Below are 24,177 nucleotides of genomic sequence, written 5' to 3'. Positions count from 1 at the left end.
TTGTTATATTGTAGCTTTTATACTAAGTTGAGGAATTCTATAATTAGCCACCTCTTACATAAATTTCATGGTTACCCATATGAGTGGCTGGTTTCATACCTTTTAACTGACTGGAATCCTTACATTAGCAATCATACTGCTAGGTATTTCCTAGCCACTATAAGGATCCCTGGGTTTGTTGTGAGTGATCATAAATAATTTTATCTCCATTTTAATTAAGTTTATGAACATTTATCAGTGCACTTTCTGATATGTATATCTGTGTTAACTATGTAACATTCCAGATTGTTTAGTGTTTATAACAAATGCCTAATAAAGGGTCTGTGACAAAGATGGGCCTTCCAGATTGTACTGTAAATACTATACCACACTGGTTTACAGAAAAAAATGACATTAAAAAACAGAATTATATATGCTGAAGCAGTGGTGGGATCCAAAAATTTTAGTAACAGGTTCCCATGGTGGTGGGATTCAAACTGTGGCATAGCGCCAATGGGGCTGGGCGGGGCATGATGGGGGTGTGGCCGGACATTCTGTGGGTGGGGCATTCCTGGGCAGGGCTGTGGCAAGGACGCAGCTGCTGTGCTGGTATTTGGGCAAGAAACGAATGCACGCAGGCACAGGCTGCCACACACGCCAGTGCACCTCATTCTAGACTGCTTCAAGTTCTGCGCGCTACTGCTGAGAGGAAGAGCATCACTAAGGCAAAAATCAAGTGGCAAAATCACCAATTAGTAACCCCCTCTCGGCACACATAAATAATTAGTAACCTACTCTCGGGAACCTGTGAGAACCTGCTGGATCCCACCTCTGGAAAGAGGGAAAGCAAAGCAAAAACTGACGACTAGACCAAATATCTCTTTTCATTTAAAATAATCTCTCTCTGCAGGTGTAACAGACTGTACAGACATTTTACAAGAATAAACCAGCTTTTCTGATTGTTTTCTACAAACTGAAGAGCCTGGGGATCCTTAGTGCAAACTACGGCTGACCTGCAGCATTTAAATCAGTAAACTTTGGATATCCTAAGTGGTCCATTAGGGTTGAGCAAATGTCCTCAACCTGACTAATTTCCTCGCGAGGCATATTGTGTTGCCAAGCATGGATACTTGCTGGGGACACTTCTCCTTCATAAGGAAGGTAGAAGAGATTGGTCGAAGTGGCAAATAATATTTGGTTCAAGCTGGCAGGAGACAGAGGGATGCCCAGAAAGGTATAGATGGTTTCGGCTGTCTTCTGGGGGAAGCCCACAATGTCTTCAAACTTGAGGAGGAGATAATTTGCTGTCAACAAATCCCCATTGATTCTCAGGGCTGCTGCTGTGTTGGCCAACCACAAATGAGACATCACAGAAACTGCATTTGAATTTGAATCAGAGAGTTCTTCCCTCAGTGACTCATATTCAAAGGCATAGCCTGAATTTAGACTGCACTTGTCTTTCCTGCCTTCTGCTTTAAACAGCCTAGCTAAATGCTGAGGGACCTTCCTCAAGGAGTAAAGGCTAGGCTGGCTTTTATACAACATTGAGTAAATCCATGCCCGAGGGTCCCGTATTACATAGAGTGCTCTCAGTGAAGGACCAATGATTTCTTGAAAAAAGGGAAGCTTTAATGTCCAGCTCCCACTGCTTAAACTAAGCACAGGCCGTGCATTGGGATAGAAAGCAAGGTGTCTCCTCAGTTCCTTAATGTATTCAGCATCTTTGTCTGAGCTGCCTCTCAACCGGTTTCTTTGCTCCACTATAGAATCTCTCTTCCTGGGTCTCCTTTTCTTGTCTTTACTGGCAGTAGAATGCTGAATTAACTTATTATTTCTGCTGGTTTCGTGTAAATTAATATTTTGCAAATGAAGTTTTGTGTCTTTGACAAGAGACTGCAACCAACCCTGGAGAAGATGAAAACGACCACTCTGAACATCAGAAGCCTTCCATTCACAGGAATCTACGAAGGAGTCAATTTCATATTCAGTCTCAGGGATATCAAGGTATCCTGTAGGAATCCTGATGTAAACAAAGTCGCTGCTGTTGAAAAACAATTGCTTCAGAATTTCTGCACCTGAACTAGGAAGAGATGTGATGATAACATCAGGCAAGCTGAGAGGGTGTCGTTGTTCCTTTCCTGTGCTAGGTTTGGTGCTTGGCAAATCGCTGCTCCATTTTGCACAGATTGGTTGTGTACAAGAAGTCCACACATCTACCAGTTCAACAAACCACAGTGTGATTACCAGGATCAGAATCCAACGCAAAAATTTGCTGAAGGAAATGTAGAACCGCCACTGAAAAGCCAATATGGCCAAGCTAATCCCCAAAACCAGCCCCACTACTATGTTCACTTTAAATCCAAATGGGAAAACAGTTCTAATAGCTGGGGCCTGCTTTTCTACTACCTCAGTGCCTAGGCCAAATCTAGTAACTTTTCCTTGAGTGATTACCTTGGCATAGCCACCAAATCCTAAATAACTGAATCTTGTTCTCAGATTTAGATAGTCTGTTACAACAGAGAAAATCATTTCTGTATTGTTGACATTTAGAGCCATCTGAAACCCTGATTGGGCATCCTCTATAAACTTACAGCTAGAAATATTGACATAAGGCCCATAGAACAGGTAAGCAATTCTTGCAATGGTGCTTTTTGTCGCAAAAGTGACATTTACAAACTGCGTCCACCTCTTTTTGAACTCAGCTGCCTGCTCTGCCTCTTGTATCCTAGCAACAGGGCTATTTCCATGATGGTCAAGCCAAAACATTTTATAGTGAGCATCCCACACATCCATCATGGCTCCATTATATTTGTTCATAAATTTATACGGTACATATTTAAAATCAATGTCAAGGTTGTGAAAAAAGGCACTGATGGAGTTGATGGGAGAGTTCTCTTCCTTTTCAATGTGGTCCACTACAAGTAACATCTGAGGATTTAGTAGAAGCAGACATCGGTACACACTTTTCAGTTTCATTGCAGAGGAGTATGCAGATGCAGCCTCCCCACTCACAAACATCATTTCATCGTGCTGAGAAGCTGTAATGATTTCACCACCTGAATCTCCAGTTTCATCTCCAGTCCACTTAAGCCACTGAGTGCATTCTCCAAGCTGACCCTCCCATGGTTGGTTGCACTGACTAGTAGGAGATGGAGCAAACACCAGGACATTATTCAGGTGGCTAAGCTTGGGACCATAGAGGGCTTCAGATACAAAAACCTGCCCATTGGGTGCAAAAGTAAAAGAATTTTGGTCTGGATGTTCATGCCCTGGGTTGAAGCTTCTCCACCCATCAACCCAGGAATATGGTTGAAAATGGACTATGTCATAGACAGCACGGCCACCCAGCTTTCCTGATTTAAAAGAAACAAAAGTGTTTGTCTGAGTATTTGGCAACCCTGCTCCATATGTAACAACCCCCCAGTTAGGGAATACATGCATTTTAGCATTGCCATAGTCAGGTGGAGGGTGGGGAGTGAGTCCTGGATCATACCACAGGTATTCTGTATGAAGGGTACTCCACCTCTGGGCAGTGGATGGCACCATTGGCCCATCCTTGGGTCGGTGCTTTCTAATTTGCTGTGCAAGCCAATTGCCCATTCCATTCTTCAACACAAACTTATCAAGAAAAACCAGCTGGCTTTCAGGGCCATAAAACCAATTATAATTAGAATCAGCTATACCTACAGTCCTCTGAAAGCCAGGTAAAAGTGTAGCATAATAAAACCAAAAGTGCATTTTGAGCCAGTTGTTTTCAAGATTATTCATTCCAAAATGGCGCTGGGCCAGAAAAATATATTGGGTTATTGATTTAGCTGTATAACTACCATAAGCCACACCTTCATCCAAAGAGCCGTCGACAATATGATTAAGTAGAAACAAGGTTTTCTCCATCACATCCACCACAGCATGCTTCCAAATATTGGCTTGGGACTCAATGCCCCCTTCTGTTACCAGGGCCCCAATGAGCAATGCTAGCATATTAGTGGCTTGGTGATTATGGAGAAGTTGCTTGCCCCAAGCACGTACTTTGGAATATTCATACAATTCCTCGCTCACGGCCCATATCTTGGCAAAATATTTTTGTCTTCTGACCTCATCCAGTGAGGCATGTAAGAAATCAAAAGCTGTGGCAAAGCCAGTCAAAGAGTGCCCAAGTGGAACTTCATCCCCTGGGGCATTCTCCACCAGCCAGTCTTTGTATCCAGCCATTCGGTCCATATATTCGACAACAAAATCAAAGGCAGCTTTGTCTTCTGGGCACAGGACACAATACAATGCTAGGGGAGGCAGATTGTTTCCGTAGATCTCATTCCACTTGGCAGCAAAATCAGCATGCTTGGGTGGCGGGAGGTAGTAGGATGGACTGGACAGCATCACTGACACCGCACTTCGGATTGTCCTAAAAAGGTGAAGGTGGCTCGTGCGTGATTTCTGCCTCAGTGCTGGGATCTCATCAGCATTAAAATACAAGCTTGGGTGGCTAACCGCTTTTTTCATTTTCTCGCTAGTCCTGAAAGCCTCCAATTTTTGCTCTTCATACTGATCCATGTTCTCCGCAAAAGTCACCCAGTCTGAGTAATTGCTTGCAGACTCTTCAACAGTAGAGAGGGCCAACATCACCACTGCTAGAAATAAGGAAGGTCCTGTAAACATTATAGCCATGATCCATTAGGCAGTTTCCTCCCTTCAGGCGTACACCTCTTTGAAAAACACACAGCTCAAACTTCAAACGTGCATTGAACTACCAGTGTGTGGGGGAAGTATTCTTGAAAGCTTTGACAGAAAAAAGAGGAAGAACGTTTATGCCATGAGATGCACGTGCCAGTCTCAACTGTTGAGGTCTTTGGGTATGGCCCAGAAAAATGTTTAACTGAAGGTGCTATGTGTTGAGACCAGGCAAATGCACGAAAAAATAAACAACAAAGCTGAAAAAGAAAACTGCTGCACAGCATTCCATTTGTGCTAGGCTAATGAGTAATTTGGTGTCCCAAGGAAGTCACTCAAACAGTGAAGTGTGACCAAGATGCATTCATTTTTTTTAACATTTAGATATTCCAGGTGGGGGAGACACAAATCACTTTAAATGTCTAGAAAAATATTATAAGGAATTAGAGAACAACAAAACTTTGTATAGAACTATGAAATTCTGATTGTCTCTCCATCCCATTTTCTCCTGCTGCATAAGGAAGTTTGTTCTTCATTTTGGACGGAGAAGACAAAATCAACCGATAGCCTCATTTATCAGCCAGTCTTGGCAAAGCTGCCGTAATTCTCGCACTTGCTCACCTCCATTTATGGAAGATTTGCTCAGATTGATTATCACATACCACACTAGGGGCATTCATGTCATCTTTCATTATCTTCACGGTCCTGCAGAGACCACCTCTTGACAGGGGTTTCAATTAGCTCCATTCTTCTCCCCATCAGCCAAATTAAAAAATCAACAGCTGCTTCTGAAGTCTTCCGCTTTGCACGTTGATCTCGTTCGGGGGGAAAATGGAACGCGTCCTTCACTCATGTCCCCAAAGTATGATTACTATCTGCAGGCCCAGAAAAGAGAAAAGGAGGGTCTTAAAAGTTTGTTCACCAAATGCATCAGCATCACAATTTGCCCTTGAACATAATAAAAACAAATTCCTTGTATTTTCCCACTATTTTGAATTGGGGGCTCTCAGAAATTAGTGCTAAAATAGCCTTCGGCAAACAACCACATCGCACTATTTTTTAACGGTACCTTTAGATGCATTTTACCTTTAGAAAGCAATTTGACACCTTACTGTTCTATCCAAATATCAAGCTAACAAATCTGAATGATGGAAATATCCATTACCTTTTCCATCTGTATGCTTTATAAAGACTACCTATTTGTTTCTGATAGCCTGAATTTGATGACTTCGATAGCCACATTCTTTTCACCTGTGATGTGAAACCTAATCCGACTTGCTTGCCAATCACTAGAGGGCGCTATGGGCTAATTATGGCCTCCGAGCCGAGGAAGAACTTAGAACAAGTTTTCTTTTGTCAATAGCTGAACATATTTAAAAGTCACTGCCAACAGGATGTCGGCCATCCAGGGCTTCCCAAGTGCTCTTCCCTTCGTGCTTGGTTCAAACAAAAGAGATCGGAATATACATTTCTACCTACCTTAAGGAGTCAACTTTTGGAAGTCGCATCACAACTGGCCTGATGCCTATGGGGTGGAAGGGAACCAGCTGTTCGCACTGCCGTTTTCTAGCACCAAGAGGGTCTCCATCTCTCCCCCTTGCAAATTTGCTCAGGCTTTTTCAGCCCATCCATATTTATGAAACACACAAAACTTCAGCAGCCAATCCGAAGGCGAGATCCTCCAACCTGGACAGAGGCTCTGATCGGTCTTGTCTCCTTGATTTCGCGAATAACATCCCGATTTGACATACGATTCACTCTCAAAGTCCGGGCTGTCCCGCATTAGCCTTGTCGAGTCTCAGGACAGGGGAAGAGCGCCGGACGGTGTGAATAAAGCCCCGGGTGGTGATGCAGACAAAATCGAACAGAGGAAGGATTTGGGACTCCCCCCCCCCCCTTTCCGGATTCCCCCGACTCCTACCAAGAACTTGCCTTCCGTCGAGGCGACCCAGACGCGGCTGCCCGTGGAGCAGACTTTGCGGGAAGTCGAGGAGGTCTCTCCGGGAGAGTCTGAGCCATGCTTCCCTCCTTGGGCCGGGGACCCCCGTGTCTACCGCTCGGCTCCGGCGACCGGCTCAGTAGCTCCTCCGCTGGGCAACGCGACATCGACGGAGCCAGACGGCCAGGAGGATGCCGACCGGAGACGCGCAGCAGCAGCAGCTCGCTCAAGCCAGGCGGAGCTAAGGCGGGTCTTGCTGTCTTTGCAATCGCAGGAGGCTGCTCATTTTCAGCTCCGCTTCGCAGCGCCTGCTGAGCTTCTTTCTCCACTCAGCTCACCCCCCCTCCCCAAGCACACAACTGAGCATGTGCAAAACTCTGCACATGCCCTTCGCAAGACGGTGAAGCCGACGCCCTCATTCTGCCCTGAACTCAACTCTTCAAAGCCGCACGCAGAAAAGGGAAGGGGACATAGCAGTAAAGGTTCTGGTGGGGCGGGGTAGTGCACTCTTTTTAAGATAGGCGCAACAGGGGTAGGAGGCACTTAGTTTAATTGAAAGATTTCCTGTTACAAAGCATGTGTATCCACGTGCAGCCACCAAATAGCAATTTAATAAAATTTATTTTAGAGGGTAACCATGTTGATCTGTGGTAGAACAGTTAGATTTGGGTTCAGTAGCATCTCAGAGACGAACAAGAGTTTTGGGGTATGGCTGTTTTCAATGGGTTTGCACTGGAGAAACTGCATAGCATCAAATGGCTTTCAGCAAAACTCTAAAAACAGAAATATCTCTACAGAAAAGCATCCGCATTGCTGATGAGACAGGGTATTTAAATAAATTGAGCATTAAGCATAACTAGCAGACTTCAGATAAGCAAATTGCACAGATCTTCAGCTGAAAGCTATGGGAAATGGAGATGCAATCTCCCTGGTAGATGATGAAGTTCTGAGCAGCATAGTGTCCCAGAACAAGCTTCAGTCCACAGAGCAAGGGTTCACGGAAGGAGAAAAAGGCATCCAAATTGTGATCTTAATGGAGCTCTCCAGTGAGCCCTAGTGCTTCAAACTGAGGTCTAGAGGCAGTGTTGCCTATAAACCTTCCAGAAGATACAGGGATTAGAGTACCATCCTTTCAGGTGGAGTGTAAAAGATTTTCTCTTAACCACCTGAAATGTACATAAATATGTTGGCTAGTGTCTGTTGGCTAGTCACTTGGCAAGGGTCTCTCCCTCAGTGGCACACATGGCAGCAGGGGCGTAGCTAGGGAAAATGTAGCCCGGGACGAAATCTGAGTTTTGCGCCCCCCCGCCCCGATATGGGCAGCTGCCCTCCACCACTACTACCAATGAATGACTTTTTGCACCAGGTCATCTCAAAGTCACCATCTCATTATAGAACATGTCCTAACTCACAAATCTGAACAGAACACAGCAATGGGCCATGCCACACAGCAGAAATAAAAAATGTTGAAAACATTCTCAAAATGCTTTCAAAATGTTTTATTACTGCTATGAAAATGTTTTATGGTGTTATATAATCCTTGCAAAAGGCCCTGCCAGCCATGGAGCGCACCAAACACCCCCAGAGCAGCCCTGGGGAGGAAGAGAGTCGCCCAGGCCACCCCCCCTCCCAAACAGCGGGTCGGCAGTAAGATGCCTCTGTGGTGACCAGATACTGGACAGCGGGAGACTCAGAAAGAAGCTTCCAAACTGGAAAGGGAAGCTGGGAGTCCTGGACCTCTCAGTGGGCAATTCCTACAAAGGTCAGGTGGTGGCTGTGATGGAACAGAAAGGTAAAAGGTATTGGGAACACCAGGTGATGGCACATGCCAGGCTGAGATCTTGAGGTCCAGATGCCTTGGAGGGCACAGTGGAATAGACCCTGCAGGTTAGAGCAGAAAAGTTCTGCCACTGCTTATAATATGCACAAGGCCACGCAGTTATATTACTACTTGGTCTTATTTTCCCTCTCCAAGGCTATTCTAATTTGGGTTTCTAGACTCCCTGTGACATGTTTCACAGAAAGATCAGACTAGCTGTGCACCAAAACATTTTGTATGATTTTTTAAAAAATCAAATCCAGTAACTGCTCCCCTACATTTCTGGTCATATCTGTGACAACTGCACACTAGTTGAAGCTTTTGAACCATATTTAAGGATAGCCCTGCACAAATCAATCCCGAATCTTACAAAAGTCTGGCTCAGCCTGAAACTATTTTGAATGGTAGCCCTACACATGGCAATAATCAGTTCTAAAATTTCCAGCAAAAGGTGGAAATGATAGGAAACAACTGAGAGAGAGAGAGAAAGACAGGGAATTTGGAGCTGTAGATTGCAAGCTCAGAAAGGACAAATCAGGGGTAAAGAGCCTTGAAATGAGACAATCATAAACAGATGTATATTGAGAAGCAAAAAATGGAAGGAAAGGTAATTCCACAATGGTGGTGGTGTGTGTGTTTGTTGGGGGCCCCACTACACAGTCACCACTGTTACTGGTAGTAGTCAAGAGACAAAGATGCCTCCAGGAGACAGACTGCACTTGGAATTTATCATATACAGTTAAGTGCAGACGTTCTTTGTATCTTTGTTTATTTCAGTTTTTATTCGTGACGCTGGAATGCAGTTAGTCACTTGGCCAACTATTTCATGCTGTTTGGTTCCAGGGGACTTTTATCTTGCTCTCTGCATAAACAGTCCTGACTCATGCAACATAATATTCTCTCAGAGGAGTGCCACAAAATTAGCTGCTGATTTGCCACATATATGTTCCCTAAGGGTGAAATTGTATTCAGTCTCCCTTTTAAAAAAAATGTATTGTTAATACTATTACTATGCTTGCAGTTGCCTTTGTCCAGCATCACTAGCAGTTCACATCTAAGGGAGTGAGAGAGAGAGAGAGGGAGAGAGAGAGAGAGGGAGAGAGAGAGAACTAAATAAATAAATAAATCAGAGCATATGGCAGAGGGGTATGCACATCCTCCAAATTCTTCAATAAAGCTAAATTAAAAAGAAATAGTCTAAATAGCTCATGAATTGCTGCTAAACTGCCGTCATGTTTGGGAGAGACAGTCTACCACTTTTATCTTTATTTGCTGGATCAGGGATAAAGTTTAGTTCAAACTAGCAAAAATCAAACAAATAAAAATAGACAAAATGCAGGCATGGTGAGAGTGGTTCTTGTCCTTATTGTTTTCGTAGGCATGATCCACTCTATGTCCATGACTGAACCTGAAAACATGCATTTTAATCTTCATAAATGACAGTGGAGGACCCAAACTGAATTTATTTATTTATTTATTTGTTATATTTTTAGACCGCCCTCCCCAATAGGCTCAGGGCGGTGTACATCGTAATTTAATATATAAAATAAAACATACAACATAAAAAATTGCATAGCACTGGGGAGAAGCTTGGAAGTGGGGGATCATTCTATCAGGACCTGCATATCTAAGGGACCTCCTCTCCCCCTATTCCCCTGCTCAGCCCTTCCGTTCCTTGAAGGAGGACCTTTTGGTGATCCCTGGCCCAAAAACGGTCAGGCTGGCCTATACAAGGGCCAGGGCCTTTACAGCCCTGGCCCCTACCTGGTGGAACAGGCTCCCAAGGGAGATCAGGGCCCTGCGGGACTTGCAGAGTTTCCACAGGGCCTGTAATACAGACCTGCTCTGCCAGGCATTTGGCCAGCCTGGCTAATAACATCATACTATTACATCTGGCCTCCCGTGGGTGCAGGTATGGGAGGGGGAAGGGGAGTCTGACGCCATCTGGTGCTTTTATTGGTTCCTGTTTTAGTACCTGGGTATTATCTTGTTATATTTGGTTTTAAAGCTATGTTTTAATTATGTTGCCCACTGCCCTGAGCCCTTAATTAATTAATCAATCATAAACAGATGTATATTGAGAAGCAAAAAATGGAAGGAAAGGTAATTCCACAATGGTGGTGGGGTGTGTGTTTGTTGGGGGCTCCACTACACAGTCACCACTGTTACTGGTAGTAGTAGTAATTAATTAATTAATTAATTAAGCAGTTCATAGGAGATAATTCAAATATACTGCATGAAGAAAGAGTTGTTCTACAAGGTGTATGTTTGAGACAGCTATGATACCATTTGGCCTCCCCCTGATTTTATTGAGTCCATCATTAATCCCTCAGATAGACTGAACCCTGTTCATTGCCATCTTGAATTAGTAAATTATTATATATGTGAATGCTTTGAAATGTTTTTACTGTTGATATGTATATTGTTATTTGAAAAATTGTGAACTGCCCTGAGTCCAGAAGGGGAGAAGGCTACATACTAAGCCAAATTAATAACAACAACAATAAAAATATGTGTGGAACTTGAAAGTGCTCCCTATAGCATTGTTATTTGACAACCAGCCATGGCAGCTCCATGCTCTGTCAGCCTAACAGATCTCACAAAGTTGTGAGGAGAAAATAGAGGAGAGGAGAATGATACAGTTCTGCATTAGAGAGAAAACAAATAAATAAATAGAAAAGCACCCACAGATAGAACAAAATGGAATAATCAACAATCATTTTGGAAACTTTTGTAGTAATGTCCTACATAGGCCCCTTCCACACATGCAGAATAATGCACTTTCAATCCACTTTCAATGCACTTTGCACCTAGATTTTGCTGTGTGAAATAGCAAAATCCACTAGCAAACAATTGTGAAAGTGGATTGAAAAGCCTTCGACAATACATTGGATTTAAATACATTATTCTGCACGTGTAGAAGGGGGCATAAAACAGACATCTGAAAAGGGATTCACATTCAGTGTAACCTTCTTGCAGAAAGTGCCCTATGTAGGACACTCTTGAAAAAAAACATGAAAGGATCTGGATTTGAGTTGTGCATCTTAGGTGATGTATGGTCTTTTCCCTGTACATCTTTCATGCACCTGAAGACAAAGAAACAATTTCCAAAAAGTTATCCCCGCTCTTTAATAAGTAACATGGTCAGAAACAGGAGTGTGCACCATTTTTTCCAGTATTGTTTTGGGGTTGGCTTTAAAAGACCTGGATTATTATTATTATTATTTAAAAAAAGCCAAACCCCCATACCAGTTTTTCTGACTTTTTGATTTTTTTCAGATCTTTCAAAGCTGAACCTGAAGAATTCTGAATCGCAGAGCTAAATGTAGGAATTGGCTGTGGCTCAAAAATGCCAGAAAAATGGCAGGGGGGGGAGGGGTCCACTGTTTAGCTTCCTTAAATTGCTACCCTTTTTTGCTGAAAATAATCCCCCCCCCCAAAAAAAGTGAAACAGGTTTTTCACATTCATTTTTTGCTTGTTTTTTCCCATATGCAAAGCCCTAGTAAGCAGGCCTTTTAGACAGTATGTTAATTGAGCCATACAGAGATTAAAATTACACCACCAGTAGAAGACTGTTTTTGAAATTTTCAACCTGAGTAATTGCATGTTTTGTATATTATAATGATTTGATGCAGGCAAAGGGAGTTCAGTCTCTCTTTTACAGTAATATACTGTTTACATAGATAAGTAACAGTCAAGGTTTCTTTCAGAATGTCACAAAGTAACATTAGCTTTGCGTCTTCCCTTCTGGGAGTGATATACGGATAAGCCTTGGAAAAGTGTCAGTGAATTGCGTTACAATGTGATATTTCTACATACTTTTCATAATGTGGTGCTGACTAAAAACCAGTCTGCTTTATCACCATCACAAAAGAAAAAATGTGCAAAGCATCTTCCATAAAATTGAAGGTTGATTTAATTCTATACTTACGGAGACAAACACATCTCGCTGAGACATATCTCTGAAGATGGAAGCTATAGAGATGGGTGAAACATTAAGAGGAAAACTCACCAGACCATGGCCACATAGCCTAGAAACAGCCAGTTGATTCTGGCCGTGAAAGCCTTCAACAATACAAGACAGTCTTTCTACAAACCTCAAAAATGCACAAAGTTAGTTGATAAATCTATATTTTTTTAAAAGGGAAGGGGTTGAACACCCCAAAATAACAGAAACAGAATTTCTAGCTTTAAGGAATGAATACCTTTGGTGACCATTGCTTCACAACTACAATAATATCACCAACCTTCCATCCATGTTTTCTGTCAGTATTAGGTAGCAGGGAGGACCTTTTCTAAGACTGTTTTGGCTGTTGAGTAAGGAGACTGGAGCAGGATGAGAGTGAAAAATGGTCCTGAAGAAAGGGTCCTCCCCAGGCCTGCCCAGGACCCAGCTTCCCAAAGGAGGGAGGGAGAGAGGAAGAGACAGTCTATCTTGCTTCCCCCACCTAGGTGCATGCCAATTGGTCAGGAAATTTCTACCTCACCTCAAGTGAAGCTTGGATAGGCTGAGCACCAGCTCCCCTACACTGTGTAGTGCACAGGCTGGACATGGCCTTTCCATCATAGGGTGGGCTCAGTTCATGCGTGTGTGGGGTAACAGGACATTGAGGAACATCCTGTGTCCATAATGACCAATCTGCCCTGGAAGGAGGAATCATAGCCAGGCCTGGCAGTAACTGCCAGGCAACTTGCTATCATACAAATTCCTTGGCTTACCCAGGCCCAGCTGTTATTTAACAACAGTCAGCCCACAACAGCTAGTGTAGTATAGCAGTTAAAAGTTTAAGACAAGGATCTGGGAGACCCAAGTCTGAATCCCCATTCTGCTATGGAAATTCAGTGGCTGATTATGAACCAATTGCACGTTCTCAGAATAACTTAGGATTGTTGTGAGTATAAAATGGAGGAGAGGAGAATGACGTAAGCTAATTTGGGTCTCCATTGGGAAGAAAGGTAGAGTATTAATGAGATAATAGATATAGTTGAAGATGAAGAGGCAGATGAAAGGTAAATTGGCTGGTAGGTAGAAAGGATAGGAGGACAAAGAAAGGTAAGGATATGGAAGTTGCCAGGAGGAGGGAAAGAGGAAACATTGTGGGGAAGGGGATACATAGGAAAATAACTGAGCCTTTGCAAGGCCTCCAAAGTCTCCCACTATTCAATAGGGCTGAGCCAGATGGCTAACAATGTGTAACTGTATCTGGTGTGGTAGCTGACACCATGCAACTGAGCCATAGTTTTCCTAGGTAGAGCTCACAAAGGAAGGGAAAGAAGGCAAGCTGAAGACAGGCAGACAGATAACGGTAGTTTAATTGATAGGTAACTGATAGGAGAAATGGAAACAGGATAAAGGGAAAAACTATGATGATTTTCAGGGAAGGGAAAGAGGAAATGATAGTGAAGGGGAAATTGAGATGCCGGCTAGAAGTCCTTGCAGCCACTGCTTGTCTAAACCAAGACAGTTTGCAGATCTTTGGTTTTTATAGTAGGACTTTTCTAGCCCCTAACCAACTCTATTGAAATACACATATAATGATGTCCTATAGTGTACCTAGTGTAACTAAACAGGACATCATTATATGTTTATTTACATGATTTTCTAAATCCTCCTGTGCGTATAATGCCTATACAATGAAAGGGGAAATGCTTGTTAAATATACAATGAATTTTTAAAATACAGGGAGATAAAGGGATGAAAACACATTTCATTTTGGCATTTTTAGGTCTTTGAATATTGGCTATGACGGATAGGAATATGGTAAGCTTAATTTAAATATACTCACAAAAATAGAACATAAGGGTTTTCCGCCAAGCTCTTCATTCATTTTTGTACTACTGCCAGCGTAGGCATAAGATTCTCTTGAAATTGTTTGCCAAGAACAAAAAAGGAGAAGTTGGGCATTCATATCAGTTGTTAATCTGAGAAACAGCCAGTATCCATGGAATAAAGTTCCAAAAATATGTGCAGCATCTTGAAATAAACCAAAGATCATAATTTCACAAAGCTTGTATATTGCTAAAAAGGAGAATCCACCAAATCCAACGCTTTCAATGCTATAAAATATAAATCGTTGTTTGGTAGTACAATGCATTATCTATCTCATCAGATACACAGAACTCCTGCTTTAAAAAATATTCTTCCACTAATCATAAGGAATAAAGATGTTCCTAGAGAGTTTTCCACTGAAATGAACAATACCCACTTACATAAAAGTTCAGTCTGTCCATCAAAGCTTATCTGGGGCTCTGGATCATGCAACTAGAGTAGAACATTTGTCAGTTTCATATTCTTCTCTTAAAAATTGGTGTCCATTTTGTAAACAAATTGCATTATCTATCATTATCAGTATAGTTCCCGAAGGCTGTTTTGAACCATTTCTGTAGCATGTATATATTTAATTACAAATACTGGATTGGGGTAGGGAGATAGTAGTTGGGGGGGGGGGCAGAATTTGGTTGCTCAACTTAAAAAAAACCCCTCCCCAGTCCCACAAAGATTCCCCATAGACTAAAACGAACCTGTGGAAAATTGCACAAAGAAATATTTCCCACCATAAAGAACATTTCCCCACCTATGAGGAATCTGTGGTGTGCTAAGGGTGCTTTTTATTATAGTAGATGCCGCAAATTTGCAGCATAGTTGCTGGTGACTCTCCTTGAAGGAACCCTGAGTTTGGTAAAGATTGGGTTAGGGGTCCAATTTTATTGGCCCCTACTTCTTTCTCCATTGGGGTGCTGATAAAACTGGACCCCTGACTCTTTACCAAACCTGAAGGTTCTTCTAAGGAAAGTCATCGGTAGCTACAAATGTTACAAATTTGGCATTTCTGCCTTAAATCTCCTCCCGCCCCTCCACCAGCCTCGCAAAAATTCCCCATAGGTTTTGACTGAGGCATTTTGCCTCTATTAAAGCCTCTGGGGAAATCTCAAAAAGCTGGAAAAAGGTAAATTATTTTGGCCTTCAAATTCAGCTTTTTGGGGGCTCCAGTGAAATGGTGCCCTTTTTTGGTTCAGCGCATCCAAATGCACACCACTATTCTATTTTAACTCTAACAGCTGACATAGACAAGACACTAATAAACTTTAAGGACTTTATTCACAAGTAAGAGATGATGATTTGTTTTGTTCTGTTCCGTTACGATTAATTTAGAACTATAGAATATTGAGGCTGTTATACACTGGTGTTCTGGCCCACAAACTCATGACAGAGTTTTCATTGTAGACTTATCCACATTTTCAGTGCCACAGTTTCTGGAAGTCACATGGTTCCTGGGAGTGGGGAAATCTCAATTTTTCCCTAGCTTCCAGGTTTCTGCTCCTTCAGGTCTCCCCTTTCCATGCCTTAAAGGCATTTCTGGGAGATCAATGCTCATTTTTTTCCAACCCCCCCCCCCCTGCAAATAATAATAACAAGCCATCACAATAGTGATGTGAAGAATATTGCTATAATTCAAAGAATATCGATATAAAACTTAAAGGACTTTAAAAAACACCAATCTTACAATCAACAGGAAGTGATCTGGAAGTGAGGGCAGGCAAGCTTTGCGGCAGGCAGTGGGGTACCTCCCTGTGTGCAAGGAGACCCCGCTGTGACCCCACTGTGGAGTGAAGACTCTCCCGGGAAGTGTTCCATACATAACAGACCTGACGTATACTTGTCAAGTCCAAAGAGCTTGTTGTTAGAAAGTTAGCTCCCTCAGAGCTTTTATAGTCCAATTTACAGGATGGCAAAATTGAAAATGATCAGGAAGAGTAGTAACAGGAAAAGGTAGCAGAATTTTAAATTCAGCCTGTGCAGTCTCAAGTTCAGCACTTTGTCATCTATATTACTCTAGCATGTAGTAGTAATCATAAAGTAGTAGGGGTAGCCTAGTAATATCTGTCAAACTTCAGATCAGAAAGATCCTCGTTGGACTCTCACTGATGCCATGAACTGTTAGGTGGCCTTAGGCGACCACTCTGCCTGTCCCCATCTGCAATATGAGAATAATTTTTAAAATAGTCTGCCCAAAAAAGTTGTTGTAAAGGTTTCATGATGCATGAAGTGCTATATAAATGGAAGTGCTATATAAATGCCAATGTGTTGTAGAAATAAAAACTTAGAAGAAGAAGAAGAAGAGTTTGGATTTATATCCCCCCTTTCTCTCCTGCAGGAGACTCAAAGGGGCTTACAATCTCCTTGCCCTTCCCCCCTCACAACAAACACCCTGTGAGGTAGGTGGGGCTGAGAGAGCTCCGAAAAGCTGTGACTAGCCCAAGGTCACCCAGCTGGCATGTGTGGGAGTGTACAGGCTAATCTGAATTCCCCAGATAAGCCTCCACAGCTCAGGCAGCAGAGCTGGGAATCAAACCCGGTTCCTCCAGATTAGATACACGAGCTCTTAACCTCCTACGCCATTGCTGCTCCCTCTATGACTAGGGAAAGCTCAAGTCTAGGCTATGACTAGGCTATGACTAGGGGAGCTCAAGTCTAAATTTCCAGTGTGAGCCAACGTGAGTGTAGTGGTTAAGAGCAGGTGCACTCTAATCTAGGGAGCCAGGTTTGATTCTCTGCTCTGCCACTTGAGCTGTGGAAGCTTATCTGGTGAACTGTGCATTCCAACACAGTTGGGTGACCTTGGGCGAGTCACAGTTCTTTGGACCTCTCTCAGCCCCACCCACCTCACAGGGTGTTTGTTGTGGGGGGAGGGGGAAAGGGAAAGAAGATTGTAAGCCCCTTTGAGTCTCCTTACAGGAAAAGGGGAATATAAATCCAAACTACTACTACTACTGCTGCTGCTGCTGCTGCTGCTGCTGCTACTACTACTACTACTACTACTACTACTACTACTACTACTACTCTCTCATCCTCCTTCTTCCATTCAGCCATGAAGATCTCTGGGAAACCAAGAGTAACTCACCCCACAAGTTGTCATGACAGCAAAACGCTGTAGAGAGAACCAGCTTGAGAAACGGTAGGGTCAAAGCATGTTTTCCCCTTCTTTCAAACAGAGTCCATTAATTACTTAATTTTATTTCATATAGATTATTTTGCAAATAGTTATAATATATCATATCATAGGTGGTGAGCTGTGCTCTGAGACAAACGTTAGTATTTACTATGAGGATTACCTTGTAAAATATATATGGGTTACCTAAAGGCAATTAATAGAAATGAGAACAGTTCAGTTCAGTTTATTAAATACAGTCATAAACCAGCACAGTAAAACATCAAAACAAATAACAAATAGCATTGCATGACAACAGTACAATAAAATAATTTAGCTAATAGACTTGCCAACCAAAACCATCCGCATTTTGTAAACATTGCAACAAAACTTTGCTACTGTAAACAAAACTGTGTTATCCTTATCAGCAGGCAGATAGGTTACCACAAAGTCATCAGGATGTCCAAGGTGGCTAAAGGCTCTGTGCAACAAAGGTGGAATTAGACGACTCCTATCATCCCTATACCACTCACAGTAAAGTAAAATATGAGCAAATGTTTTCACTACACCAGCTCTACAGGGATTTATGTGGGCTTCCATGGGCCAATGTTGGAATCTTCCTGTAAGTAAAGCCCCAGGAAAAGCATTAAAACGTACTCTGGAAAAGGCCCATTGAAATTTGGAAAGAGGTAATAGAAGTTAGATATGGGACAGTAGCAAGTCCCACCCATGAGATGAGAACAAAATGGTTTTTTTTATTACCTTCCATAGTTTATGGATAAACTACCAAGGTGAAACACTCAAAGGTTAGCATAACCAGTAGCTGCACATTAACAAACTTAACTGTTGGGCAGTGAAAGGTCAGAATTAATATTTTAACCTCACTTGGAAAAAAGGTAATAATAGCCTCTGCACAGAGAAATGTTCTCAAGGGCCAGTGTAAGACATACAGAACACTTAGATGTAGCAATTAAACTTGTACTTCTGAGAGCAACATAATTACGAACTACACTTGTTTCCCCAAATTATTTTATTAAGTAGCCATAGTGTTGAAACAGAGGTTATCGGGAAGGAACATATCTACCAATTTAAACGCTTCTTTCCCCTAATCATATCCACTTGATCAGTGTGCAGATCCAATTTTAGAAGCATTTAGATATGTGAACCTGCAGATTACAGTGCATTTGGGTATTCTTAGTTTTACAGTCACAGAAAAATTCTCTTACTATTTTCTTTTCATAGCAACTGGAATATAGCTAGGAGACCCTCCAGTGATGATTAACACCCTCTAAAATCCTAATGCTAGCTCTTTTGGGGGGTAAGTGAAAATGTAAATTTGAAAGGAGATTCACGTGGCACTTTGGAGTCTTCTCATTATTTGGTATCTATATGCAAATTATCAGAATGAAATGTATTTCCAAAGCTTAGAGGAGTTAGATTTCAGCATATGCAACTAGTGCTGGAGAGAGGCTCTGATCAGTTCAGGTCTCCCCACGTAGTTTAGAGACAGTTGATTTTAATGGACTCCTCTCATCAAGGGGATAGATTGTGATCGGGTACCCAAAGTCCTAATGTCACTCAATTTGTATCCTCCACTTCACATGACTTCCTGAAGAGCCTTTGGAAAGGACCCCAACTTTCCCAGAGTCTGAGATATTGCTGCACATGCAGGTGCAGCCTGGGAGGAAGAAACCACATTTGAAGAGATCCCCCCCACACACACACACACACAAAGGAGAGAGAGACTAAGGTTGCACAGCAAGTCCCCATGCTGCATCTCCAGTCCAGGGCAAGGATAAGCACATTCTTCTTGGTGCCAGACAATTGAACCCAGGCTTGGAACCATCCCTTACCATATTGAGCATGTCAGCTTGGCTCAGGAACTTTCATTGTACAGTAGGTGAGCTAGACCAGACCACCTTTGCTGCACCATATGAGCAAGATCCTGAGCCTGTCCTTCAGTGAGTGGGGTGAGACAGACTGGGTATTCCCTTCCCTGTGCCATGCAGGTCAAGGGCTGGTGGTTTGCAGTGGTGATGGCAAACTGGGGCCAGAGTTACAGCCAGGCTTGCCAGTTTCCCACTTGGGTTGGGGATTCTCCCCTCCAGCTCTTGTTTTCTGCTGCCATTCCTGCAGCCAGCTGCAATATGAAGATTGAAAAAAGTGACATCAGTCTGCACAGGGAGAATCACCTGTGATTCCTTTAAAAAAAGACATCACTGCTAGATTCTCCCTGCTAGGTAGACAGAGCACCTACCTTTTTTGCCAGCATATGTCTACATCAGCAAATGGGGACTTTCTATATCCACTCTAAATTTCAAGTATCTTTGGTTTCTAAGGAAGCCTGCCAGAGAAAATAAACAGACAGGATGGAAAGTCAGCAAAGGAAATACATACCACTTTGTGCCCCGCCCTCCCTTGTATCTTTTTCAAAACTCCAGGAGTTCTATTGAGAGTATTGCAGAGGTCCAGGAAGCACATCTTACAAAGTTGCAAAGTTGGAAGTGACCAAAAATTACATCTGGTCCTGTCTCCTGTAAACAAAGAAATGCAGGTGTGCCAAGAGACTGATTCTGCGGGTGCACAATAGCTTTTAAAATGGATTTCTGGGTTGTTGCTAGCGATCCTCCCCCATCTCATCCATTTCTATATCCCGTAGTGACAGACATGTGTGTTCTGATACAAGAAGCATTAGTTCATTAGTGCTGCAATGATCATGAGGCTGGGACTGTGCTCTTCCAGCTCTGAAGAAAGGACCACCTGATATTCCTTTCTGTCTGACCTATAGACCCAGTCTCATTTTCTAAATTATGAAATGGCACTGTAATTGGGCTAGTAAAAAAGTCATCTGATTCACAAAGCTGAACTATCTAATACACTATTTTGTAAAAAAGTAGTAAACAATAAACCCCTGCCATGAACTAATAAAACTGGGGAGGATTTTTCTTTTCTTTCTGTAATTATTTCCTGGAATTCATGAGGAGCAGAAAAAATGGTTTTGGAGAATATCCAGTACTGAATATCTTTCTACTGAGACATCCAAAAATCTGGCTATTAAATGCCCTTTATTTCTGAGAAATCATATTTTCTCTTTAGTATTTTTTTTTTTTGCCAAATTGTACTGTATTGCTCTTGGCTAGATTTCATCAATGCTGCAGCAATGCAGCTAGAAATGAGTATTAAAAACACTTTTTGTTCCCCAGCAGTTATCCAAAAACTTGTTTCTGTAGATGAATTCTCAGAAAAAGAGACGGAAATGCCAGTTAGGGTTCAGGCAGTTTGTGGTGTTTGTTCTACATTCTGAAAATACCACAGTGAGAATTCACTATTTGAATTTTACTATTTGAATTGGCGTTCATTTTTTTTCATTCTGTTTTCACAATCTCATTAAAAATCTTTTCCCCCCTTTCTTTGACTTCAATTGGTAAAAGTATTTAATACAGGAAATCTGATGATGCAACAAATACACTGGGATGTAATCCTCAAAGGCATTCTTCTGGTCCTGCTAATAGACTTAGATAGGATTTCCTGGTATCCATCTTCCAGACTCGCTGGAAAAAAATTTAAGGAGTGACTACAGCAAGGCTTGAATTGACCACATGTGTCTAATGAGATATATGTTGACTACCCAGATTTTCAAGTAAGCTTCTTTACCCTCTGTATTTTAAAATGAGACCCTCAGTTCTGCTCCACATCACACACTGGAATCTGCTCATTGTGGGTGAATTCAAATGGGTGAATTCAAATGGGTGAATTCCTGAATTTCTTAGGAAGTCATGTAGTCCACTGCAAACTGAACTCTCAACTTCTCTCAATCTTACTGGTTATTTAATCTTCCTGACTCTTCTTTTTCTTCTGCAGCCTTCCTTTCTTTCCTTGCCCCACACTGCAACGAGCTAAAAGAAATTACACTAATCAATCCCTTTTCTTACAATTACAAGATGGATTCAAAAGATATACTAAAGTAAATGATACAGGCATAATGTCTAACTGTCAGTTGTGAGTCACCAAGAAAAAAAAAACAATCCTACTTCACTCTAAAGCAGTGAACTCTAGAATCCATCTCCTCCTAATAAGTTAATAAAGAAATGAATGATGCATATCCACAATTACTATGTCATCTACAAGAAAAATGGACTTCTATAAATCAGGGTGTCCTGTTCCTGGTCATACATATTCATAATATGTAGAATATCAGGTGTGTAATGGTGAAGTGGACAAACAGAACATTACTTTCATTTTCTTTATGATGATACTCTGTCTCGAGACCTAGAAACTGCAAACTTAAGTTTTCACATCCTAAAACTTCTTTTGCTTTTCTTCCTTTTAGATTTATTCTTATAATTAAAGCTTTTGGGATCATTTAGTCCTTAGTGAGGGCAATTCCTGGTCTCAGGATGTTACCCAGCATTCACTTGGTCTATTATGAGAGGATTAGAGCCGGAGTATCAAACATACAGCCTGGGTGATGAGAAGGTTTATCAGGTTTGTGAGTCAGCTGATGCACCCCCCACCCCATCTGCATGTTCCAGACAGCCACCTCATGCCACAGTGGGCTCACCAATCCAGGCACCCAACCCATTACGTATCTGGCTTGGTGAGCCGGCTGGGGGCTCACCAGCTGAGGCAACCACCATCCCCTGGCCCACCTCAGCCAGGTCACATTTATATCATACTAGCAGGGTGCCTGTGCTTCGCTACGGGGAGTTGAGAAAAGCAGAACGCAGAAATGCAAATACTCCACCCATAACAAATGCAAAGAACTCCACCCATAAGACGGTTGTGGCCAGTAATATCTTGGAGCGTCCTACTTAGGGCCTCGATACCTCCTGTGTGAGCCATGGTGCAGTCATGGTGCTGGAGTCCCTGTTTGAGGCTTCTTGTCCTGTGGTAGACCTGTCCGTGCACTTTGAATGTTGGCATGAAATTACTCTCTTTCACTTGTCTGTTGTCCCGAGGGTGACATTCAGCATGCTCCTGCACAGGCTGTGTGTGAATTTCGGGGTGACAGTGCGCATGCTTCAGCACAGCCTATGTGTTGAGGAGTGCTGTGTTAGAAGGCCAGTGGCACAGCAGTGGAGCATGTTCTCCCTTTAGCGGTTTCAGCAGAACAGGTTCCTACGTGCTGAGGAGCGCAGTGTTAGACAGGGTACCTGTGAATGTGAATTGCTACATGTTGGTGATCACAGCATCTGCATGAATTTGTTGAGTCCCCCTGTGGTGGTTGCAGCAGAAGGAACAGGTTGCTGTTGGATAGCAGGGCAGCCGTGGTTCGCTACGTGTTGGTGAGAGCGGTGTCTCTGTGAATTTCAGGGTGATAGTCAGCATAGTTCTGTACAGTGTGTTTGTGAACTGAGGGGTGACATGTAGCTTGTTTCCTCACAGCGTGCCTGTGGAGTGGCAGGGTGGGTTTTGCATATTTTGCAGCAGCTTTCTGGCACTGTCTGTGTGTAATGCAATGTGTAAGTTGCTGTGTGTATTTAAGGCATCACACCAGTGGATCAAGCGTGCCTGTTGTTTGGTGGGCAGTACCACAGCTTGTTGATGGGGATAGTGGAGTTAGAGCAGCAATGTGGCCATCACTGAAAAGTCCTGTGACAGGAAGTTGTAGATGTAAATGCGGAGTACCAATCACTGTTAGAGTGAGTGACTCATCAGAGGAACTGGGAAGCCAGCTGAAGTGCCTTGGTGCTCAACTGTCATCCACGGAATGTTCAGGCAGATACAGAGATGAATAGGAAAAATAGAAAATAGCTAATAACTCGAGTTGACTTCAATATTTTTGGAAATCCTTTCTTATTGAGCGCCTCGGGCACATGAGAAACCGGCGTGCCAAATTTCAAATGCGTAGGTTCGGCGGTTTCTGAGTTCCATTGGCGAGTGAGTCAGTGAGTGGAATTTGCATATATATATATATATATGACCCTCATTACAAATGAGTTTGACACCCCTAGATTAGAGAATTAAAGGGACAACCAGTATTGTGTAGTGGTTAAGAGAAGTGGATCTAATCTGAAGAACTGGTTTTGATTCTCTACTCTTCCACATGAAGCCTGCTGGGTGACCTTGGGCCAGTCACAGTTCTCAACCCATGAGAAGGCAGCCAATGGCAAACTACCTCAAGGAAATGGCAAGCAACCTCAATTGTTTCTTGACTTGAAAACTATAAATGGTCACCATAAATCAACTGTGAAAATGGATGAATATGACTAACAGCCCAATCCAAAAGGGAAGTGGGGAGGCAGAGGAGTGTCTGGAGACAGCACTACCATGCTTTTTCCAAAGAGACAATTGGTGGAGTGGGAACTAGGGGAGAAGGGGAAAACCATTACTACCCTTGGAAAGCACATAGCATAGAGTGACTTATGTCACACTTTTTGGTGGCATACATGTGTGCCATAGGAAGGGGGTGTTTACAGCCTGAAAATACACTGGGAATTCCACCTACAGGAATGCCACCATAATGCCAGTGCGGGCATTTATGGCAGAGACCCAGTTCTCAATTTTGGCTGCCATATAGTGGCCCAGCGCCAAGGTAAGTGGCCCAACACCAGCATCTGTGCCACACTGCTAATTTGTATGTTATAGCATCAGCAGAGGAAAGATCTTCCATGCCATGCTCAGCAAGCACAACACACCATGGAGGATCTAGCTGTCCCTTCCCTCACTTAAAGCATAGACGGTGGGCATATTTGCCATGCCACACTTTGCTCCGTGGAGGATCTGACTGTCCCTTCCTCCACCCCTATTTTCTAAGCCCCAAGGACTGATTTGACTTGGGGGGGGGGGGGTCTGTTATTTGGAATTACCAATTATAATTGCAACATTTGGTGCAATTTAT

General features: G+C 42.7%; 1 protein-coding gene across 2 annotated transcripts; it reads right to left on the bottom strand.

The window, feature by feature from the left end:
- Positions 1-812: 812 nt before the first annotated feature.
- Positions 813-6,965, bottom strand: DSEL (dermatan sulfate epimerase like). 2 transcript variants are annotated; one of them, XM_048508228.1, is made up of 2 exons: positions 6,127-6,965; positions 813-5,522 (listed from the first exon to the last, which is right to left on the bottom strand). In XM_048508228.1, the coding sequence occupies exon 2, from the start codon at positions 4,642-4,644 to the stop codon at positions 982-984; it is 3,663 nt and encodes a 1,220-aa protein (XP_048364185.1). In that variant the 5' UTR covers positions 4,645-5,522; positions 6,127-6,965; the 3' UTR covers positions 813-981. The 2 variants fall into 2 exon arrangements, with proteins under 2 accessions (XP_048364185.1, XP_048364186.1); XM_048508229.1 differs by having other exon boundaries at positions 6,569-6,965.
- Between the last annotated feature and the right edge of the window lie 17,212 nt (positions 6,966-24,177).

The sequence above is a fragment of the Sphaerodactylus townsendi genome, linkage group LG09 (genome assembly GCF_021028975.2).
Source record: "Sphaerodactylus townsendi isolate TG3544 linkage group LG09, MPM_Stown_v2.3, whole genome shotgun sequence".
Lineage (NCBI taxonomy): Eukaryota > Metazoa > Chordata > Lepidosauria > Squamata > Sphaerodactylidae > Sphaerodactylus > Sphaerodactylus townsendi.
This window is presented reverse-complemented; position numbering and strand designations above follow the sequence as displayed.

Excerpts from the sequence above, each read along its gene's own strand:
- DSEL (XM_048508228.1), bottom strand. The coding sequence starts at position 4,644 with ATGGCTATAATGTTTACAGGACCTTCCTTATTTCTAGCAGTGGTGATG.